General features: G+C 37.4%; 2 protein-coding genes and 1 long non-coding RNA gene across 5 annotated transcripts; all 3 read right to left on the bottom strand.

Moving 5' to 3' along the window:
• Window positions 1-2,945: 2,945 nt before the first annotated feature.
• LOC107657939 (protein ABHD17A-like) lies at window positions 2,946-11,042 on the bottom strand. Its single transcript, XM_016446282.1, has 5 exons — window positions 10,689-11,042; window positions 9,413-9,792; window positions 8,210-8,404; window positions 6,398-6,577; window positions 2,946-4,510 (listed from the first exon to the last, which is right to left on the bottom strand). The coding sequence occupies exons 2-5, from the start codon at window positions 9,784-9,786 to the stop codon at window positions 4,285-4,287; spliced, it is 975 nt and encodes a 324-aa protein (XP_016301768.1). The 5' UTR covers window positions 9,787-9,792; window positions 10,689-11,042; the 3' UTR covers window positions 2,946-4,284.
• Window positions 11,043-13,662: 2,620 nt separating this feature from the next.
• LOC107657941 (uncharacterized) lies at window positions 13,663-16,821 on the bottom strand. Its single transcript, XR_001630733.1, has 2 exons — window positions 16,177-16,821; window positions 13,663-14,781 (listed from the first exon to the last, which is right to left on the bottom strand). It is a non-coding gene; the product is annotated as an uncharacterized LOC107657941 (long non-coding RNA).
• Window positions 16,822-17,460: 639 nt separating this feature from the next.
• On the bottom strand, window positions 17,461-23,664 carry LOC107657940 (AN1-type zinc finger protein 5). Of its 3 annotated transcripts, XM_016446285.1 has the most exons (7): window positions 23,477-23,540; window positions 21,969-22,002; window positions 21,645-21,847; window positions 21,417-21,522; window positions 21,125-21,249; window positions 19,974-20,081; window positions 17,461-17,768 (listed from the first exon to the last, which is right to left on the bottom strand). In XM_016446285.1, the coding sequence occupies exons 2-7, from the start codon at window positions 21,977-21,979 to the stop codon at window positions 17,620-17,622; spliced, it is 702 nt and encodes a 233-aa protein (XP_016301771.1). In that variant the 5' UTR covers window positions 21,980-22,002; window positions 23,477-23,540; the 3' UTR covers window positions 17,461-17,619. The 3 variants fall into 3 exon arrangements, with proteins under 3 accessions (XP_016301771.1, XP_016301770.1, XP_016301769.1); XM_016446284.1 differs by lacking the exon at window positions 21,969-22,002 and having other exon boundaries at window positions 21,417-21,504; window positions 23,477-23,664; XM_016446283.1 differs by lacking the exon at window positions 21,969-22,002 and having other exon boundaries at window positions 23,477-23,662.
• Between the last annotated feature and the right edge of the window lie 455 nt (window positions 23,665-24,119).

Here is a 24,119-nt window from a genome sequence, read left to right on the forward strand (position 1 = left end):
TGCTCTTAGGAACCTTAAGTGCAGCAGAAATTTTTTTGTAACCTTGGCCAGATCTGTGCCTTGCCACAATTCTGTCTCTGAGCTCTTCAGGCAGTTCCTTTGACCTCATGATTCTCATTTGCTCTGACATGCACTGTGAGCTGTAAGGTCTTATATAGACAGGTGTGTGGCTTTCCTAATCAAGTCCAATCAGTATAATCAAACACAGCTGGACTCAAATGAAGGTGTAGAACCATCTCAAGGATGATCAGAAGAAATGGACAGCACCTGAGTTAAATATATGAGTGTCACAGCAAAGGGTCTGAATACTTAGGACCATGTGATATTTCAGTTTTTCTTTTTTAATAAATCTGCAAAAATGTCAACAATTCTGTGTTTTTCTGTCAATATGGGGTGCTGTGTGTACATTAATGAGGAAAAAAAATTAACTTAAATGATTTTAGCAAATGGCTGCAATATAACAAAGAGTGAAAAATTTAAGGGGGTCTGAATACTTTCCGTACCCACTGTAGGCAACCAAACACTTTTGGTGACTATTGACTTCCACTGTATGGACAAAAACACTGAGACATTTCTCAAAATGTAATTTTTTATTTTTCAAAGATGAATAAGTAAATAAGTCAAACATGTTTGGAATGACATGAGGGTGAGTAAATGATGACAGAAATTTGGTTTTGGGGTAAACTATTACTTTAAAAATATTAGTTATGACTCCATGAATCAAAATAATAACATAATAGCACAATACTAATTATTACAATTATACCGTGCTTTTTTCTTTTTGTTTCTACTTCTCATATTTAGTCACTGTTATGATCCAATTACCAAATTAAATTCGATTTAAATCCACAACAATTATTCTAAGCATATTAACACAAGCTGCACTACAATCAAAAGTGGTGTAACCTGCCTAAGGTGTGACGCCTTCCCGTGTAGAAATGGAGACGGCTCCACCCCAATGCCATCAACCCCACCCCACGAAAACAGCCAGCTACAGGTAGGTGGGAGCTGAAGAACTCACACAGGTGAAATGTTGCTCGACAGGTCTGATGGGAAACAAAGCTTACGTAGCCAGCAGAGATACTGAAAGACTGACAGCTCGCTCTCACTCTCACTCTCTCAGTCAGGAGGAGTCTATATGGGACGCTGTCACTCTGGAGTTGTCTGCACACTGGAGGGCTGTGTTTCTACTGACCTCTGCATATTGGAATACTAAGCCTCTTTTTTCCCTCCCTTTCTGTCTCTAGTCTTATCCGGGGAAAGGAATTCTGGCAGAGCTGTTGAAGGGAGCTTTTTTTTTCATTCTTCCCCTCTTTCACACAAACACACACACACACACACACACACACACACACTACATTGCTCTATAAATTACAACAATTATCAATTCATCATTTTATTTTCTAAGATCTCTCTTTTTTATTATTAATTCTGGAAAAGGAAAAAGACATATTTAAAACTAAAAACATTAGAATAATGCATAAAAGGATCGAACAATAACACCCCAATGACTCTTGCTCCCGATCCATTAAGATAAAAAAAGAGATTCTCAAACCTCAAGATTAAGCTTCTCAAACAATGTTATACAGTACATACATCTGATAGTTTTAAAAAGACTTTTCTATAACTTACTTTCTTTAAACAAGAAAAAAAAAACAATCTTAATAAGAGCTGAATCTGAATGTGTTGGGATGGAGCCTCTGGGTAACTCCAGCCCCACCCCAAACCAACGTCCTCCCCTCTTGTATGCACACACAGAGCATCCTCACATCCAGTCTGCTGGCTCCAAGTCGGTATTGCTTCGGCCCTCCAAACACTTGTGTCTTACAGGAGGTAAACACGCACCAACAGTCCACACAAAAACTTCCCCTCTGCGGCATTAACAGCAGGCTGTATTGTGTGAGACCTGGCTCTGTCTGAACAGCCAAAGTCCACCGCCTCCTCCTTCGATCAACGTCTGAGCACTGACAAATGGCAGTGGGCGGCCATTGCAACTCCAACAGCTGCCATCTTTGGTTAGAATGGAGAATGAAGAAGCCCCTTTGTGTCCAACCACAGAGTACATACTTAAATACATGATGAAACATGGAATCAGATTTGCTGGAATTAGGTTTCAGATATTATGTACAAACCAGTGTTTTCTGAATACAGAATCACTGTGCTTTGTGCATTAATGGGAGTCAGTTTAACCAGAGCACATACTAACAGACCAAGTGGAGTGGATGGATAAATGTTAACCAGAAAAAAAAAAAAAAAAGAGACAAACAGAATATCTAGAGATTTAATCAGATGTCTAATCAACTCTGGAGCCATAAAATCAGAATACTCATCTAGCAAAGACCTACCCAGACAAGATATTGAAATTAATCAAATTAAACAAATTGTTGTGGAATCCAGAATGACTGTGCAGCCCACAGTGTTAAAAGGGCAAGAATTAATCACGTCAGAAAGAGGAAGCGATGTCTTATCTCATTGAAAAGGCATGGTAGTCTTTGATGCATCGGAAAACAACAAAGGGTTGCAGGGTTCGGCCCTTTAATTTCATTGAGACCATTCAATCGAGATCTATAGCAGCAAGTTCCCTTGATAATTCACAGTTGAAAAGCTTAGTTTGAAAGAAAGACACCTCTGAATGATTCTGAATTCACCGCTAGTGTTTTTCAAAGCTGTTACAATCTTCCTAATACACCTGATAACTTTAAGAGTCATAGTTGCATCCAGATCATATCAGACGAACTCCCTTTGAAGACGAGCAGCTTGACTAGAGACGGCAAAAATAGGTTTTAGATGACCTCACTGTTGTGTCTTTAAACCTACCCACAGCTCAGAACATTACTTAGATGGATTAAACCATGTGCCACTAACTAGCAATTTGGTGTTGAATGAAAAAGGGAAATCCTTTATTATCATTAAAAGGAGTCTTTAAATGATATGCTCTGCTTTGAAAAGATTTGCTTAAACATAACAATCACCAAAGAGACAGAGTAAATATGCATGATTATAGCTTGAGCTCCACTTCAAATGCCAACAAGAGAGGAATAACATTCCCGTGATAGAAACATACTTGATGTCAGGCTGAAAACGAGAAAAACTGGTTGCGAGTTGTGTGTCTTTGCCACAGGGTTCAGAAGTGCTTTCTGTTTTTACCTCTGACTGCTACCTGCGTTGTGTGCATTATTTGTTCTTACACAATTAAACCATTTATTAACCCAAAACCCGTTCAAAAGGTTAAACTACTTGTGTGCTACACCGAAGATCTGGCTTTAGGAAAGTTAAAACCTTGATCTTTCTACTGGCCCAACAGTTCAGAAACATGATGTATGGATCTGGACGTGAATGTACTCTGTATCATGTCATCCCAAGTGTGGTGGTTTCATTGAAATATGATGATGAGCGAGCAGCCCTCCCAGTTTCTTTCACCTCAGGGTGCTATGGACACCCTCACATGCTGAAAGAGACAGCAAAGAGGGAAAAAAAAGACTGATAATGCTGGGAACAAAAGCCAACGTCCCAGGATTGGCGCTTTCCCTGCCTGGAGCGGTGTAGATCATTAGGTGTCATCTAATCCTAAACTCAGTTTTTACATAAAGGCAAAAACTCATTGGAAGGGAATAGAGGTCAGCATCGGACGGACCCACACACACCGTCCAGAGCAAGCCAAATGGTTAAACGAATGAATGAAGATGCAGAGGTGGGTATCATTGCACCTGTGAAGGATGCTTCAAAACTTAATCCTGAAATCCTCCACATTAACAACAGTTTTTTTCCATCCTGCAGGGTCAGCAAGGCTAGGAAATTTGCCAGGCTCAGAGAATGAGCTATTTTAGGCTGCCTGATGAGAAGTGGGAAGTGAAGATCTCACAGGCTGAGGCATCAAGGGAGCAGGTCAGAGATGTGAACCGCTCAACTGACAAATGAATGCTCAGATATTGAGAAACACCATCAGGTTGGAGGTACAGGACAGCATCTGGCTTCTTTCCTTTGGACTGAAACCGGCAGAGGAATTCGTCCATCCATTCTTGCTCCAGAGAAATTCCACTTCCATCCCCCAGAGTTCCCATGCGCACACATACGTACACACATGAACAAGGAGATGACAAACAAAGGGAGAAAAAAAGAAAACACTTAAGAAAACAAATCTGAGCAGCGGAGCATGTGTCAAGCTGCTCCAACAGTAACGTTGTCCATACAAACTGGCAGCCTTCAATAAGTTACTGACGCATCCATCTCACTCTCGCTCAGACTGGGAGATGGTGGGATGACAAGAGGGAGACGGAGGAGAGCTTAGGCGTGTTGTGCGGCCAATTCCTGCCCGATGAAACGACGCAGGCGTTCCAGGTATTGGCTGTACAGTTCGATGTCGTTGTGTCCGGCTCCTTCCACCCACAGCGGCTCCACGGCTTTGGGGCAGCGCTCGTACAGGGCCAGCCCATGGGAAAAGTCTATCACCTCGTCCTCTGTCCCATGGATGATCAACACTGGAGACGTGATTTTAGACACTTTCTCAATGCTGAAACAGGGACACACAAATGAACACAGGGTTTTAGAAGAAACACGACTTCCCCAATACACACAGAAAAAAATAACTTCATTAAAGGGGTCATATCATGCGATTTAAATTTTTCCTTTCTCTTTGGAGTGTTACAAGCTCTTGGTGCATAAAGAATGCAACGAATGCCTCGTTTATAATGGGTTTTCATGTTTTTAAATCATCGCTCCAGCCTGACAGGGCATCATCACAGTATGGTGAGGGGCGTAACATTTCCGTCACACGCTTGAGGTATTCGGCCAATCACAACGCACTGGATAACTGGCCAATCAGAGCACACCTAGCTTTTCAGACCGATGAGCTTTGTAAAAATCGACGTGTTTCAGAAAGGCGGGGCATAGAGGAGAAACAATAATGTACAGTATGTGGAAAATAATGTGTTTTTTGAACCTTAAACCGCATATACATTTCATTACACCAAATACACAAAATAATGTTCTTTTTAGCAACATCATATGACCCCTTTAATAGATTGAAAAGCTAATTTCACACTTGACATATATGATCAATGAAACACCATAAATTAATTTCAGCTCCAACTCATTTTTCAGTAGCGTGATAACAGCTCAAACTGTAGCTTTCCAGTAACAGGCTTTTCTAATTTATTAGTTGTATTTTATTTTTAATTTTTGAAGATGTCACTCAAATTTTGATGTTCACTTTTTATGCCAAATATTTTAAATGTACTGTATAATTCAACAGCTGAATACATAATCTGTAATAATAGAATATACACTACTTTTAAAATGTTTGGGTCAGCATTTTTTTTTATGTGAGAAATTAATACTTTTATTCAGCAAGGGCTCATTTAAATTGATCAAAAGTGACAGTAAAAACACTTATAGCAATAAAAAAATAAATAGATAAATGCTGTTCTATTGAAAGAATGGCGTTTCTACAAAAATAAGCAGCACAACCGTTTTCAACATTGATAATTAAAAGAAATGTTTCTTGAGCAGCAAATCAGCATATTAGAATGATTTCTGAAGGATCATGTGACACTGAAGACTGGAGTAATGGTTGAGGAAAATTCAGCTTTGCCATCACATGAATAAATTACATTTGACATTATATGAAAAATAAATATTTATTATTTTAAAATGTAATAATATTTCACAATATTACCATTTTTACTCATTTTGGTCAGCATAAAAAAAATTACATATGGACTACAAACTTTCGAAAAGAACATACAAATACTTATAAATAATAACAACAATTACAAATTGTTATGTAGCTAACTACATTCAAGTGTGGTGCATGTGTTGTATACACGCGTGTATGAATGCGTGCCAGCAAACTAAACAGCTGCCTGCCAACTACACAGCATTTGTACGAGAACAGTGGTGGTTTTGAATGAAGCTGTAGGGCGACCATGTGTTCTGGCACTGAGTGACACCGCCCACCGAGCGTAGCCAACCTCCCTCTGAGCTCCACTATACCGCTGTCACAGCTGACATGCAACAATGAAAATGATTGTAATGAAACTTGAAGAATAATAACTCTTATTCCCTTTAATCAAGAGCTGAAGATCTAATTTTAAGATTGAAAAATGCTTTGCATCTATATATTTCAATGTGTGATAGTCAGACGCATTTTGTGTCGAAACAAGAAGCTCAGTATAATCTCCGGCAGCAATCCACATCACAACACACTCTGTTTGCTCTCGCCAAAACCAAAACCCAGTGAATCGCTCATAAATAGCTGCAATCTGTGCTGGCCATGACAAGGCAAATCATCAGCTCATAAACAAACCGCAATGATGATGCCCTGTCAATCCTCCATTATAATGGAAGCAACACACAAATAACTGAGCACAAAGAGGAACCCAAAGTTTTTGGTACTCACTTGGGAAATGCGTCAAAGCAGTAAGTCTTCTTAGTGTCGGGGAAGGCCACCCTCATGCCAGAGGTGAGGGGGGAGTGGAGAATCACAGCTGCACACTCGTATCGTGATGCCAGGTCTACTGTAGGCACCGTGCCAATGCTCTGTCCATACAGGATAATATTCTCTGGGCTGATGCCATATCTGTTTGAAAGAGAGGAATCAAAAGCCAATTAAATGTAATATAATGAACAAATAACTGTCTCATGTCAATGTGATTTACAGCCTATTCACACCAAGACCAGTATGAATTGCAAATTGCTGGGAAAAAAATTGTGCCAGAACTATTCACACAGAGTGCAGTGTGAATTTTCATCAGCCTTTGAAAATATTCACAGTCCAGAATTAAAGAAAATTGTGCTCCGTTCGATTCTGGTTTGTATTCCACTTAATGGTTTCTTACTGATCCTATTAAGGATTCTTTTAGCACTTTTAAAGGGGTCATATGATGCGATTTCAAGTTTTCCTTTCTCTTTGAAGTGTTACAAGCTGTTCGTGAATAGATAAGATCCCTAAAGTTGCAAAGACTAAAGTCTCAAACCCAAAAAGATAATTCTTTATAAAAGTTAAGACTCGTCCACGCCCTCCTAAAACACCTCGTTTAAACACGGCCCCACAAGTCTACGTCACTTTGTGGGAAGATTTGCATAACACCGCCCAAATGTTCAGGCAAAGAAAGAAGGCGTAACTTTTATTATCGCTGTAGTATTGTTGTTGTTGCCGCCATGTTGTGGAGACGCTGTGTGTTTCGTTGTGAAAGCGAAACTACTTTGTTTGGTCTTCCAAAAGAGGACACAACTAGAAACCAGCGGTTAAGTTGTATTTACAACACCATTCCAGAACAATTCAAACCAAATATTCAGATGTGTGCAGTGCATTTTACAGAGGACGAGGACTGTTTCCTGGGAGAGTAGCCTACAATGCCGGTGTTCTGACAAATAATGCTGCCTCACAGACTGTAAGTACGTTTTCATATTTAAAGGATTTGCCACTGACGATTCAAACGCGAGTTTTGAACAGTGTAGAGTAGCGCTTGTTGTTTGTCGTTTCTCCGATCACAAATGCAGACATGGTTTTATGTTTACGTGGCTCGATACACAACGCAACGCGTAAAAAGACAGTATAAGTCATTATAATCCGTAATTATGTCCCCACTGGATGCTACAAATGCCTCGTTTGCAATGGGTTTTATTGGTGTTGTCTTGACGCACCGGGACACGGCATCACATTATGGTAAGGGGCGTAACATTTCCGTCACACGCTTGAGGTATTCGGCCAATCACAACGCACTGGATAGCTAGCCAATCAGAGCACACCTAGCTTTTCAGACCGATGAACTTTGTAAATCGATGTGTTTCAGAAAGGCGGGGCATAGAGGAGAAACAATAATGTACAGTATGTGGAAAATAATGCGTTTTTTTTAACCTTAAACCGCATAAACACATTTCATTACACCAAATACACAAAATAATGTTCTTTTTTAGCAACGTCATATGACCCCTTTAAGAAAGGCTTACATAGGCTAACAAACAAAAATGTTATTATTTTAGGTTACATACATTTATTTTACACATAAATCTTTTGTTACATTATAAATATCTTTATACTGTCACTAGTTATCAATCTGCATAATAAAACTATTTAAAAAAGTTTTACTGACTTAAATTTTTAACAGTTGCTTAGATCATACAATAAGATGCAGCACTGTAAACCTTGAACTCTACTACAGTCATGCCGTTGTTTTGGTTGTGTCTTGGTATTGATTTCATGTCTCACCGTGAGCGTAGAGCCTGCCACGCTGCGTCTATGTCTGCATACAAATTCTTTTCTGAGGGCTTCCCTGTGCTGACCCCGTAGCCGGAGTAATCATAAGAGAATATGTTACAGTTGATGCGAGTGCCCAGGCCGATATAGAAGCTGCTCATCTGGCCTAGATCCACTGCGTTACCATGGGAGAACAGGACAGTGAACCTGAGGAGAGAGACAGACAAAATGGATGATGGGATTTGTAGTACAAAGTCACTCTCTAGTACACTCATTACACTATTTCAAGGTCTGACTCAACATCTAAGTCAAGATGGATCCACAAAGAGACTTAACCTATAATTTCACTCGCTGAATCACTGGGCATGTAGGTGCATTTGCAGTGAGCCTGAGCCCGATACGCCGCAGGGAACAGTTTCATAACTAACACGGGTGTGTGTGTGTGTAGAATCATATAATACCAGAGCGTCTAAATCCAAATCCACTGGCAAAAAAAACAAAACAACTGGCATGATATATCAAACAGTGTTATTTTTGTATCACTTCTTATATAGTATTATTAAAATAATAATAGTATTATTTTAATATTTGTGTGTTTTCAGTTTTCATTTTAATTGTAGTTTTAGTAATTTATTAAGTGCTTTTGTACTCTCCTTTTGTACTCTTCATTTTAATTTATTTCATTAATTTTTATTTGATTTCAGTTAGTGGCCAGGATGTTTTTTTTTTTTTTTCCATCAAATATTTATATTTTATATAATTTCAGCTTTATAAATAAAAAAAAAAACATTTTTAATAAAAATATGATATAAAAGTCAGACTTCCAAAAACATATTAACAGGTACTTGGTGTAGTGAAGACATCCACAGTATATACCACAACAAAAAACAACTACTCATCCTTTGAAAATCGAAGAGGAAATAAAGCAAGAAAGGAACAAGTGAGAATAACACTGAGAATAAAGTGGCGCGTGATAAAGAAAGAATGTGTCCAGGAAGGAGTGGCTTCTGAGTAAAGATAGCAGACAAACTCAGAGAGGGAAGCAGGAAATGGGACAAAGGAAAATGGAAAAATAATGAAGGAATGTAAGTGATCCATGGGAGGAAAAGGGGTGTCCATCAGAGAAAACAGGACATTTTGAGTTCAACATATATTATTGTTAAAAAAAAAAAAACTCCTCTAATCACAACTCATCCAAAAATGCATCCATCCTACCTGGCAGAGGGGGCACAGCGGATATACATGCAGCCCACTCTGTTCCCCCTACTAGATCGAGTCAGGAACACTTCTGTGGCATCCAGATCCCGTTGGCAATACTGGAATTCTGCCCGCTCTGTGAGGTGGAGCTTCCAGCGCCCCTCCACTGGAGCATTCCCCCCACCTACCGAACTCCCGCCACCGCCACCTCCTCCCCGGGACCGGAGGCTTGACGTCCCCGTAGGTCCGGCCAGTACCGGCCCGGCCTCCAGATCGGGCAAGAGGGCATAGGTAGGTTCAGGGGGCAGGAAGGCAATCTTGGCAGCGATACGGCTGGGGCAGGGGGGGCAACAGAACAGGCAACACAACTCACTCACAGAAAGGCCATTCATTGTCAGCTGCAAGAGATGACAGGAGATTGTGGTCAATACATATTTAACAAAACATTTTATGTATTTTTCTACTTACATTACTTCAGTTTCAACAGGACTCTGTAGTAAGTATATTATATTTGGAGTAATAACAATAAATTCCATAATATATTATTATTATTAAATGACACGGCTGGTCATGTGATCTCAACATGGCGGCACCCATGAGGGGGCGACCCTCTCAATATACAATAAAACAGCCTTTTCTAGAATACTGATATGATCTCATGTGAATGTATATAATTTGAAGGATATTTCTCCGATATTTTTTTCTGTTTAAACTTTTTATTTTTTAAACAAAACACTTACATATAATAAATAACTAATTTAACATCTAATCTACTGGGCAATCACTTTAAAAACAATACTACATTCAAGCTCCTTTTCAAAAACAAAAATAAGACAGCTCTTTATATATATATATATTATATAATGCATTATATATATAATTATATATATATATATATATATAATTTTGTTATATATAATTTTGCATTATATATATAATGCAAAATTCTCGACGAAAGCTTAAACAAGTAAAAAGCTCCAACAGTAAACAAATGGTTAATAAGTAATACCCAGGTAGAATTCAGGCATCCAGTAAACCTATCTCCCAGCTATACTGTCCTCCCAGCTTAAAACTGATAGTCTATCTGCTATCTGACACTGTATAGACTACAAATATAAATAATATATATTGCCTGATATTGCCGGTTTAAGAGGCTCCAATAAAATATCCACCAGTGGTCACATCAGTCCCAACAGACCCGCTAATCGCTAACTCAACATTTACACTTCATTTCAGCTGCAAACGAACATTATACTGCTAACAAACAGATGAATGTATATATTTGTCCACATACGTGTCGTTCTCTTGACCACAGCCTGCCAAAGCCGGATTTCTTTATATTTTCACACCTCTGTCGCTAAGTAGCTAGCTCGTAGTGAGGGGGTAGGGGGGAGTTAGCCAGCCAGCCAGTCAGCTACGACTCCTCTCAGACAACAAATAAAGGTCTGGACGCCGCTAAGGACATGTCTCATCCGCAAATAAAAAGCCGAGCCCTCCAGGAATAAAACTCAATTTCTGGTTTGTCGTTTCGAGTTGATTCCCGGCTACCGTCCTGGCATGTAATAATCTGCTGGTATATGCTAATAGACCTGTGTGTTTTTTTCCACTCCAGTCAAAGATGTTTGTTAGCCTTCCCACTCTTCATTGCGTCTCGGCTTGAAGTAGGAAGCGCTGTAGAGGCGTAAGTAAACATGGATTAAAAACCTGTTGGCTTGAAAGCTAAAATGATTAATAAATGATATTTTCAAACACGATACTGTATAATTACGGAGTATGTTTAAATTAAAATACAAACTGTTTATCTGTTTAAAAACAAAATAATCTATATAAAAAGATCATTTATAAATTATTATTTATTAGATAGTTTAAAAAATAACCTTTATAAAAGAACAAAATAAACTAATTTTAACATATATCTTTTTAATAAAATTGTATAAATTGTTTTCGTTCTTGATTAATTCAAAAGATCATGCTTGCTACAAAAAGCAAGCCATGAAAATTAATATATTTGTATTTGCATATATTCTATATTTGGGAATATAGAAATAATTAATCAATCAAGATACTGACGTTTAACATGCTGTCTCTTTCGACAGTTTGTGTACACTTTTACAATAATAAAACCATACAAAATCGAATGTATTTTTACAAAAAGAACATTCTTGTCAAGCATCTGCAAACGTAGTGAGCAAAATGTTTATAGGAAGATGTTAGAAAAATGTTCACATTTCTCGCCTTACTTGAAATGCAAAATTTGTAATATCACAGATGGGAATTCCAACAATATTTTTCCTTTGGAATAACTTTCTTTTTGACATATCAGTATCAATATCAGATCAGTATCTTTGCTTTTTAAAATAAATTACAATCCTTTATTTTTTTTAGTATAAAATAATTTTAAAATAAATATCTGAAAAGTGCCAGAGGCATGTAACCAATCAGAGGGGCCGCTAAGTCGCACGTGACCCGACGAGTCCTCAGTGCGGAAATCATACAAAGTGGATGACAGTCCTCCTGTTAAAACGTCTTTGCTCTTCACTGTACCGCATCCGGAAATTACGCTGATGAGACATCGAGGGAGGAGCATCCCAGGAACTTCTGTCAGATCTGCTGGCATAGCGATGTAAAATCTGCCAGGCAGCCGATGATTACAGTCATGCGAGAGACATCTACCAAATTTTTTTTTTTATTATTTAAATAAAGTTGTTTATGTGCATTGCATAACTTTTCTCAACATGTTTATGAAAGCATATAATCGTTTAATTGATTAAAAGGTTGCTACAAGTTATCACTAAATAGCCTTTAGCGTGTTTAATTAAAAAATGCTTGTGTGGTTTGTGTAGCCTATTTTCACTTTTCTTTCAACAAAGGTGAAAGACAATCAAGTCACTTTTCATATAAGACTTTAGAATACCAAGGAAATTGATCATTGATATCACTAGTAAGAAAGGGTGGAGATGCTACTGACATGCTTTTGTGGAGAAGAGATGATCTTAATGGCACTTCCAGGCAGAGAGAACTACTGTTTTATATGGAACTGGATTTAAAAGACAGAAAAAAAAACACTCCTTCCTTCTTTCTTTCACTCATTAACAAGCCTACAAAGTGTAAATGAATACAACGGAATCATGTGGCCACATTAAATCTAACAGATAAATGTCAACCCATTTAAACCCAGTGACTAAAAACCACGTAAGTGCCCACAGACAGTAGCCAGCCTGTTGGTGAAACCGGCCGAGGTGGGCAGCTGCCGATGTGGCAATAATACAGGATGATTCATATACAGACACAGGACATTTTCACTGCTTACAGATCTTGTTTACGCCACTCAAAACACAAAAGTAAATTTTCAGCAAAAGACGACACACTACACTCTTAAAAATAAAGGTTCCTTATTGATATCTAAGCATTATTTTGGATTATGAAGTCCATGATAATATTAAATATATCTATTATATAACATAATATAAAAATATGTATTTCCAGAAGCCACAATTTAAAGTTAAAATGTAGATTTCTCACAAATACACAGCTTTTTACTTCACAAGACATTAATTGATGGATGGGACTGGAGTGGTGTGGATTATTGTGATGTTTTTACCAGCTGTTTGGATTCTGACGGCACCCATTCACTGGAGAGGATCCATTGGTAAGCAAATGATGTAATGCTAAATTTCATCAAATCGGTTCAGATGAAGAAATAAACTCATCGACATCTTGGATGCCCTGAGGGTGAGCACATTTTCAGCTAATTTTCTTTTTTGGGTGAACTATTCTTTAAACATCCATGAAAAATTTATGTTCTTTATATATGGAACATTTCCACAGTTTTTTCCAAGGTGCTTTATAGAGGGAAAATGTTCTTCAGATTATTAAAAAAAATTCACGCTAAGAAAAAAAAAAATGGTTCACGGACTTAACAGAAAGGTTCTTTGGGGAACACAAAATTATTCCTCAATTGCATCGCCACGAAAACTTTGCATCTTTTATTTTCTGTGTTTATTAACCTTCTGGATCCAAGGCCGCTTTTCAAAAGTTGTCCTATCCAAGCTGATAGGTACCCCTGGCACTTCGGTTTAATAAAAAAAGCTAAAAATGTGTCAACTAAATGTTGTTTGTTTTTTAAATGTTCTTCTAAAATAGTATTCAAGTTAAAATAACAATTTTGATCATTTTAAGATTTACTGGGCCCTCCAGATGAGAACCACTGCTTTAGATGGTCTGGGCAAATATATGCTCACAATAAAAGAACCACACAAGACATTGTGTAAATTTAAAATAAACTTTGTGATTTTATTGGTTTTATACTTTCTCATACACATCATACAATCCTAAATTTAAAAAGAAAACAAAAAGGTATCTGGTGGTGTCTCTGGGGGACTGGGCATGCTGGTAAATTATTCATAAATGCTGGTTAACGTACTGCCGAACACGCCTGAGCTGAAACTCACATCACATCACCCATCTTCTGATGAACTTGGGAGAAAAATTAATCTCGACACCTTCACTAAAACCAAGGCAGTTCTTCTTCAGTTACAAGTAAGGAAGAAGTCACTTCTCTATTTTGCTTAATAACACGCAATGAAGGCGATTAATCATTGCTAGCATTGAAGGGATAATGCACTGGAATACAGTGCCAACGGTCTGATAAGACAATGAAGGCAACAATAGAGGTGACCAACTGGCTTTTAACCCACTGGAGCTTCATAGTCAAGCGGTTGACTACATTCACAGTTTTGTGCCCGCCACACTACAACAATCTCACCAGGAACTGGAGTCTAGCCTTCCCATACACTGTCTGTATCCCTACACTCAAACCCCAGAAAAGTAGGATTATCTTCCAGCAAACGGTGCAGACAGAAAGCATGAGATCCAAACCCTCATTAAAAGGCTGTCAGGATGCTGGCTCAGCCAAGCATAACGTGTACACATGCCAGCTCACTGAGCCACTTACACCTGCCTTTCACAAAAGCCCTCTTGAGCTGGCAGCCCCACCGAGGATAATGCTGCAATCACAGACGGTGCTAATTAAAGCTCAGGTTATTTCCTTAATAAAGCAGCAAGGTCATTACCAGGACTTCAAATCGGATACATCCACCAAAGTTGATTTCAACAAGTCAAGGGACTGTATAGGAATCACGGAAAAATGTGCACATCAAGAGACATTATGAGGGAAGACTGCTGGACCACATTAAGGATAAATACAAAATGGTTGTTTCAGCCCTTTTACACACACAAAAAAAAGTAATTAAAAACACAACCAGCACAAAGACACAAGAGTCACTCAAAGGATGACAGAGAACACACAGCGCACCTTTCTCCTTACGTATGGGTAGTTAATAAACACTACATACACACAAAACAGACGTTTTTTTTTCCTGCTGAACCTTTCCTGTTCTTTCTAAAACCTTAAACATTCTATTTTAGAATGGCAGCCACATAGTATTTACATTAGAATCCTGTTCATTTGGAAAGCAGGCTTCATTCGCCCATGCAATGGGACGTTTGGTTTACATTCGTGTTGCAATTTTAATATGTGGCTGTAGCAAACTCTGCATTTGGCCTAATATTTGTGCGAGCATGCAACGTTTATCTGTTGGGGACATTTTATGTATTTTTCTACTTACATTACTTCAGTTTCAACAGGACTCTGTAGTAAGTATATTATATTTGGAGTAATAACAATAAATTCCATAATATATTATTATTATTAAATGACACGGCTGGTCATGTGATCTCAACATGGCGGCACCCATGAGGGGGCGACCCTCTCAATATACAATAAAACAGCCTTTTCTAGAATACTGATATGATCTCATGTGAATGTATATAATTTGAAGGATATTTCTCCGATATTTTTTTCTGTTTAAACTTTTTATTTTTTAAACAAAACACTTACATATAATAAATAACTAATTTAACATCTAATCTACTGGGCAATCACTTTAAAAACAATACTACATTCAAGCTCCTTTTCAAAAACAAAAATAAGACAGCTCTTTATATATATATATATTATATAATGCATTATATATATAATTATATATATATATATATATATAATTTTGTTATATATAATTTTGCATTATATATATAATGCAAAATTCTCGACGAAAGCTTAAACAAGTAAAAAGCTCCAACAGTAAACAAATGGTTAATAAGTAATACCCAGGTAGAATTCAGGCATCCAGTAAACCTATCTCCCAGCTATACTGTCCTCCCAGCTTAAAACTGATAGTCTATCTGCTATCTGACACTGTATAGACTACAAATATAAATAATATATATTGCCTGATATTGCCGGTTTAAGAGGCTCCAATAAAATATCCACCAGTGGTCACATCAGTCCCAACAGACCCGCTAATCGCTAACTCAACATTTACACTTCATTTCAGCTGCAAACGAACATTATACTGCTAACAAACAGATGAATGTATATATTTGTCCACATACGTGTCGTTCTCTTGACCACAGCCTGCCAAAGCCGGATTTCTTTATATTTTCACACCTCTGTCGCTAAGTAGCTAGCTCGTAGTGAGGGGGTAGGGGGGAGTTAGCCAGCCAGCCAGTCAGCTACGACTCCTCTCAGACAACAAATAAAGGTCTGGACGCCGCTAAGGACATGTCTCATCCGCAAATAAAAAGCCGAGCCCTCCAGGAATAAAACTCAATTTCTGGTTTGTCGTTTCGAGTTGATTCCCGGCTACCGTCCTGGCATGTAATAATCTGCTGGTATATGCTAATAGACCTGTGTGTTTTTTTCCACTCCAGTCAAAGTGAACCTTTCCTGTTCTTTCTAAAACCTTAAACATTCTATTTTAGAATGGCAGCCACATAGTATTTACATTAGAATCCTGTTCATTTGGAAAGCAGGCTTCATTCGCCCATGCAATGGGACGTTTGGTTTACATTCGTGTTGCAATTTTAATATGTGGCTGTAGCAAACTCTGCATTTGGCCTAATATTTGTGCGAGCATGCAACGTTTATCTGTTGGGGAAGTGTGTGTGCATCTTGCACTATGAGCGGTATTAATTGTAAATACATGTTTTTGGAACGAAAAGGCGTCGCCTAATAAACAAATTAGTAGCTGGTTCCATCAGCATCATTCATTGGTCTGCTGGTGGTTATCGAATACCTTGCTCTCGAAGCTCTGCGGCTCTTAGGGCAAAGGTCAAAAAAAGTTAATCGCTGGCTTGCATTAGCAATAACGGGCCTGCTAGGTTCCGTACAGCACTGAGGATCCTACACTAACTGCACTTTTTGCTGCGTTTGTGCAAAGAAACTGAAGAACGATCTTGTGCTTTGATTCTGAAAAGCCCAATCCAGTCTGACTCTACTCCATCAGGACCTATAATTTTTTTATATAACAAATGCTTCCAATCCTCCAGTACCAACCAACCAAATGATAATACAAAATAAATAGAATGCAATCCATTTGACATGTCGGGATAATTCATCAGAATAAAGAAAAAAAGAATTACACAGTAAAATAATTTTACATGGGTAAATGTGCGAGTAGTCATTAAAATCTATATTCTTCAATGTTTTGCAGTATCAGAGAAATTCCCTCTCGATGTCCAACCCCACCCACCCTTTCCAATCGGACTCCTGAACCCACATCTCAGGGCTCCTATAAAAAAATTATGGTAATATCCTAACAAAAATCAATACCAGGGTAAAAACTAAAGAGTCCACCCTCCCACATGGATGCCCACCTGACAACCAATCCCTCTTCTCCCTGGCTCTCTAGAAAACAAAAACAAAAAAAAAACACTCACACACAACTTCTCTCAACATGTCACACATTCACTCACACACACCTCTACACCACCCTTCTGGGAGCGACAGGGAGATGATAGTTTAGGGACTGGCCAAGCAGGGGCTCTACCCTACAACCCCACCCCCCTTATCCTACAATGAAGAAATGAACCCAGTTTAGAATGGTGTTATTCAGCGCCATGGTTCCAAAACTTGCAAGTCAAACTATTTTTGCTCGTTTAGTCATCAGTCCTCATAACTTCTGAATCTTCTCAGCTACCACGATGGGGTTCTCCTTGCGAGGGAGATGATAGTTTAGGGAGTGGCCAAGCAGGGGCTGTACCCTACAACCCCACCCACCTTATCCTACAATGAAGACATGAACCCAGTTTAGAATGGTGCTATTCAGCGCCATGGTTCCAAAACTTGCAGGTCAAACAATTTTTGCTCATTTAGCTGTCAGTCCTCATAACTTCTGAATCTTCTCAGCTACCACGATGGGGTTCTCCTTGCGGATGCGGGCGGCAGCGGCTCCTCGGTAGTCGTAGGGACAGTCATGTTTGTCAGAATAACGGTGGATAGCGCAAAACAGGTTACCGCAGCGACAGTCAAAGCCTACAGAAAACAAAGGAAAGTTGATTCAGTCTTTCAATCGGCCATGTATTTCAGATGGATATAAGTTTTAACATTGAGGTCTCTAAAGAATAGGCAGGATACCAGCAGGACCATGTGAAATGCAGCACTAACTTGCAGTATGCTGTCTGACTACAGATAGAAACTATGACAAATTAACTAAAATTGACAGATTTATATTTTAATGAAATAAATGAGCAATTAAGTTGATCTTGGAAAATATTCATAAACTACCTTTTAAAAGTTTGGTAAAAAAACAAAAACAAAAAAAACGGTCAAAAACATATTGTGAAATATTATAAACAGTTTAAATGTTCTTTATTTATATATTTTAAAATGTAAATTATTCCTGGGATTTTCAGCATCATTACTCCAGGCTTCAATTTCACAGGATCCTTCAGAAATCATTCTAATATGCTGATTTGGTGCTCAAGAAACATTTATTATTATTATCAATACATTTGCATGCAGGGAAATCGTTGTATGTGTGAAAGAAATGGGAATAAGACTAAACAAAAAAGTGAATATTTGAGCTGGAATACTAAAACTAGAAGGAGATCGTCTTGTGACTCTCTCAACTAAGCAGGAAAATAAACAGCTTAGTAGTAAAGCTATATTTTGTAAAGTTTTGAAAACTGCTCAAAGATAAGTGCGGCCCAGCCCTCATTCACAAAACAAAAAGCTTCTCCCTTGGTTCTTACCCGTGAGGCCAACTTTTTTCCTACAAGTGAAGCATCGATTCTTCTTTTTGTTCTTGTCAGGAGTCTGATCTCCGTCTGAAGAAGCCTGTGCAGCTTCCCCTACTGGCCCTGTGATTAAAGACATGGTCAGCCTTTGACAGATAATTTCTTAAACATAATGAACTTCCAAGCTTCGGAGGATACATGAGACTCCGACACTCATATCAATGATTTAATGAAAGATCAGTATTCATGTCTTCCCATAAAATGAATTGAAAGGAGGGGCTTTAACTTGGATAGGGTTGTTCAAGTTTTTCCAAGATTTGTTTCTTCTTTTCATATTATTATGGTGTTTCATAATTAAACATACGAACAAGATCAAATCTCAAAATCTATAGAATTATTATTATCCACAGAATTATTATAATACTACATAAAACTTCTACTAACAACTGGTTTAATATTAGAATAATCTGCCAATTATTTATTTGATTTGTTGAACATTTTAGTATGTATGCAATGGTTTAATGAGCAAAAATTACAATATAAAGTGATTTTAAAAGAAAAATAAGATGAATATATTTATAAAATTTAAATTAATTTGCAAAATTCTATTCAAATTGTGAACGCTGCAAAACAGTTCAAATAACCAAAGAAATGTGCTTCTAAAATGTTTTTTTTTTTTTTAAAGAAACATATTAAACACTGCTAATAATTATTCAATTGATATAAAAGAGGAGACCAAGAATGACCAGTGCTGTTATAGTACATTATAGTTTATTAATTTTATTTTAGTTAAAGCTTATTTAATTTCAAGGAACAAAAGCCAATTTATGGTTTTAGTATTAATTAACTATAATAACACTGAGAATAATTTTGTATATTTATTTATATTTTAACACCATTTAAGCAACAATGGCTATTTTCATGGCAACATTATCATTTCAATACATCATTTACAATAATATAGCATTTTCTTAAGAAGCAATCACTATACAAAAACATAGAAGTAACAACAATAGTACTGATAAAAATGATATAGAATCTTTCAATTTAATAATTGATAAAAATTCTAAATTTCTTCCAGGAAATAACTTTTTTAAATGTTCTTTTAGTATATTTTCTGAGTAGAATATTTTTGTACAATGTGCAAATATGAGACTCAGCAGACCTGTGCTTTTAGACGAGCCACCCTCCTCTTCCTCCTCTACTTCCGCTCTGTCTGAATTTGGTGCTCAAGAAACATTTATTATTATTATCAATACATTTGCATGCAGGGAAATCGTTGTATGTGTGAAAGAAATGGGAATAAGACTAAACAAAAAAGTGAATATTTGAGCTGGAATACTAAAACTAGAAGGAGATCGTCTTGTGACTCTCTCAACTAAGCAGGAAAATAAACAGCTTAGTAGTAAAGCTATATTTTGTAAAGTTTTGAAAACTGCTCAAAGATAAGTGCGGCCCAGCCCTCATTCACAAAACAAAAAGCTTCTCCCTTGGTTCTTACCCGTGAGGCCAACTTTTTTCCTACAAGTGAAGCATCGATTCTTCTTTTTGTTCTTGTCAGGAGTCTGATCTCCGTCTGAAGAAGCCTGTGCAGCTTCCCCTACTGGCCCTGTGATTAAAGACATGGTCAGCCTTTGACAGATAATTTCTTAAACATAATGAACTTCCAAGCTTCGGAGGATACATGAGACTCCGACACTCATATCAATGATTTAATGAAAGATCAGTATTCATGTCTTCCCATAAAATGAATTGAAAGGAGGGGCTTTAACTTGGATAGGGTTGTTCAAGTTTTTCCAAGATTTGTTTCTTCTTTTCATATTATTATGGTGTTTCATAATTAAACATACGAACAAGATCAAATCTCAAAATCTATAGAATTATTATTATCCACAGAATTATTATAATACTACATAAAACTTCTACTAACAACTGGTTTAATATTAGAATAATCTGCCAATTATTTATTTGATTTGTTGAACATTTTAGTATGTATGCAATGGTTTAATGAGCAAAAATTACAATATAAAGTGATTTTAAAAGAAAAATAAGATGAATATATTTATAAAATTTAAATTAATTTGCAAAATTCTATTCAAATTGTGAACGCTGCAAAACAGTTCAAATAACCAAAGAAATGTGCTTCTAAAATGTTTTTTTTTTTTTTTAAAGAAACATATTAAACACTGCTAATAATTATTCAATTGATATAAAAGAGGAGACCAAGAATGACCAGTGCTGTTATAGTACATTATAGTTTATTAATTTTATTTTAGTTAAAGCTTATTTAATTTCAAGGAACAAAAGCCAATTTATGGTTTTAGTATTAATTAACTATAATAACACTGAGAATAATTTTGTATATTTATTTATATTTTAACACCATTTAAGCAACAATGGCTATTTTCATGGCAACATTATCATTTCAATACATCATTTACAATAATATAGCATTTTCTTAAGAAGCAATCACTATACAAAAACATAGAAGTAACAACAATAGTACTGATAAAAATGATATAGAATCTTTCAATTTAATAATTGATAAAAATTCTAAATTTCTTCCAGGAAATAACTTTTTTAAATGTTCTTTTAGTATATTTTCTGAGTAGAATATTTTTGTACAATGTGCAAATATGAGACTCAGCAGACCTGTGCTTTTAGACGAGCCACCCTCCTCTTCCTCCTCTACTTCCGCTCTGTCTGAATCAGTGGTTGATGTGTCCTGGGAGATGCTCATAGCCGTCATCTGCTGGGTTACCGGGCTGGGCAAACTACTGCATAAACACAATCCAACCAAATACAGGGGTTATTTGTTATAATTCCTTGCTATATCATCATAAGCAGCTTGTGCTCATTAAGAGATTACCACTGAGCTACAGACTGTTTTGCACTTGTACCAACTGAAGTATGAACAGTCTCAGATTTATAAAGGACTTCTTACCTAGACGTGCGTTCTTCAGGTGGGGTAACGGCTTCTGTAGTGGGTACAGGGATGGACTCCACCGTTACTGCAGATGCACCTGGGGAACCTACAGGAGATGTGGCAGCTGGAAGAAATGGAGGAGCCTAACAATGAACTCTGCTTAACCTCAAAACTGAGTGAACACTTTTGATTCCTAATACAATAGGTGCATGTGACGACATGTAAATCAATCTCCCAGTATCCTACCTTTCTCACCTGGGGGACTGTTTCGTCCCCCTCCTTGTTGTCTCTGCAGATGTTCCTTGTAGCAGACAGAGCACATTCCATTGGTGCGAGGATTACCATAGAAACCGCATCCCATAGTGCAAAGCATTGGCACCTGCGTCTGATTTGTCTCCTGAGCCATGCTGTTTTGAGAAGGGGGGTAAGGGGGACGGGAGAGGGCGATCCTAGAATTCGGGTTTAAGAATTAGTATTTCATAAGCATATTTATCATGAAGTGGCAGAACGGGCCTGCTACATATAAAGAAAATAATATCTAAAAAAATAAAATTGGCAATATTTACTCACCGTGATGTCATTCCTGACCCATATGACTTTTTTTCTATGAAACAGAAAAATCAACTCCACATAGATCTTTTCCATAAAACCTTGTATCCATTGACAACCAAGCTCCAAAAAAGGCCTATAAAAGCACCATAAACGTAATACAACTCGTGTGCTAAATTACAAGTCTTCTGAAACCACATGATAGCTTTGTGTCAGCATATGAGTCATATTAGACATTTGTGGTGCTTTTTTGTCCTTTCTGTGGCTTGACAGCCCATGGTCACTGTGAACTGTCGTTGTATGGAAAATATTAATGTGAAGATGTGAAAACTACATTTGTGCTCCTTGGAAGAAATAAACAGCATACAGGTTTGGAATAACATGAGGGTGAATAAGCAATAACAATTTTCATTGTTGAGCAAAACTATTTGGTTCCACTGTAAGTTGTCCTACAAAAATGAGTACGGAGCAATATTAATAAGCAATATGCAACTGCTAGAGTTAGGGTTTGGTTTAGTTGCTTATAATTAAGCAACTAACCCTAATTAATTTAAAGTTAGTACTATAGGTGTAACAAGGACACTTTAAAATGAAGTGTTACCAACTAAAACACATTAAAAACTATAAATGTATAATTGCTGGCTCATAACACATGCCAGACATTGAAACTAAATGCATCAAATTTGATATCTTTTGTGCTCTTGACTTTGCTGAAAAGTTTTGAAAATACCCATTTTATGTTGTTTATTTACTCTTGACATGGCTATATAAAATAAAATATTTTTTTAGAAAGAGAGAAGTTAAGACAAAGTTTATCAATGAAACTGGTGAAAATGTTTAATGTTGTTGAATTCCCATTACAGTGAGCAAAACCCAAATGTAACCCCTTTGACTTATTTGTTGGTGACCCTGCTACAGGCTGGCAATATGCTGCACGAAAACAAAACGTTCCTTTGTTTGTTCGCGTTTTGTTTCCCAAACAAGCAAAGAATGATACACAGGTTACTGAAACCTAAACAGCCTGCTGATCAAATGACGATTTACAATCCGACAACAGTTGTGCTTCAATTCGAATAAATTACAGCGAGTAAGTGTTTAATGTTGAAATAGTAGTTTACCTTAACTATCTGAAAGGCAGATTACCAAGCAAACGGTGAATAAACAAGGTTATTTTGGAGCATGTCCAGGAAAAATCAGCTGAGAGCGGCTCCGCAATTAGAAAAACATTTTGTCTTTGACCCGAGGACCGCGACAAACAACAAATCGACTTGGTGTCAGCGTCAAAGCGACATCGAAAGCGAATATTTTCCTTCGAAAGTAGTTAATATTACGCACGGACGACCGCGTTAAAATCTCTGACCAGATGAAAGTCATTTTGTTTGTGATACTCAACTAGCCAGGCTAACGCGCTAGCTCTGTTAACGGCTAGTTGACGTGATGGCACGCACACAAAACGGACAGCTGGGATCTCGAGACCGTCCCACGGACACTTGCGGTGGCTTAAAACCCCCGCTAGCTCGAATATTTACCCGTATTTCCGTGTGATTGAGGAGAAATCGACGACCTTGATCCACAGAAATCTGACAGAGTAGGTTCCTGCTATGCGCGTGCGGCCTGCTCCTCTCAACGTCATCCGAAACAACGGGCGTGACGTCACTATTTTTTGCCCATCATCATCGAAATCTCGTCACACTTCCTCCAGTCCAGTCCACACCAGCAATGCTGCCAAGTATATATATAACATGCAGTTTATTTGGTTGGAAAAAGTAATTTGGGTGAAAATGCAGATATATTAGGGATGGCAAAATGGCCATGTGCAATTTATTGGAATGTGTGTGCTTTCATTTTCAAGTTCAGTGGCAAAGCTTCCTATTTCAGCTCGATTCTCTGTGAATTATTAATTTAGCTGCATCCACATGTAGTGTTATTTTTGCTTGTTCCACTTCTCTCTCTTCAGAACATCGGATAGAGTTGAAAATTCTTGTTTCAGTTTGTTCTTTTTTTACAGAGGGAATCTCTTTTATCACTCCATAAATCAGAAAATGCTGTCAGTAGCAAGAATAAAAAATACCTTTTGATGTTTTAAGGAATAAAATGTTACATAAATCACAGTGAATGATATATAAACAAATCCCTCAGTAAAAACCTTCACAATATAGAGAGGAATAAAAG

The sequence above is a fragment of the Sinocyclocheilus anshuiensis genome, unplaced genomic scaffold (genome assembly GCF_001515605.1).
Source record: "Sinocyclocheilus anshuiensis isolate Anshui unplaced genomic scaffold, SAMN03320099.WGS_v1.1 scaffold107, whole genome shotgun sequence".
NCBI classification, from domain to species: Eukaryota; Metazoa; Chordata; class Actinopteri; order Cypriniformes; family Cyprinidae; genus Sinocyclocheilus; species Sinocyclocheilus anshuiensis.

Coding starts and splice junctions, on each gene's coding strand:
- LOC107657939 (XM_016446282.1), bottom strand. CDS start 9,786: ATGAATGGCCTTTCTGTGAGTGAGTTGTGTTGCCTGTTCTGTTGCCCC. Junction 6,578..8,209: donor TGGCAGGCTCTACGCTCACG/GTGAGACATGAA, acceptor TCTTTCAAACAG/ATATGGCATCAGCCCAGAGA. Junction 4,511..6,397: donor TGCTTTGACGCATTTCCCAA/GTGAGTACCAAA, acceptor TCCCTGTTTCAG/CATTGAGAAAGTGTCTAAAA.
- LOC107657940 (XM_016446283.1), bottom strand. CDS start 23,580: ATGACGTTGAGAGGAGCAGGCCGCACGCGCATAGCAGGAACCTACTCT. Junction 21,523..21,644: donor CAGTCCCCCAGGTGAGAAAG/GTAGGATACTGG, acceptor CATTTCTTCCAG/CTGCCACATCTCCTGTAGGT. Junction 17,769..19,973: donor GAAAAAAGTTGGCCTCACGG/GTAAGAACCAAG, acceptor TGTTTTCTGTAG/GCTTTGACTGTCGCTGCGGT.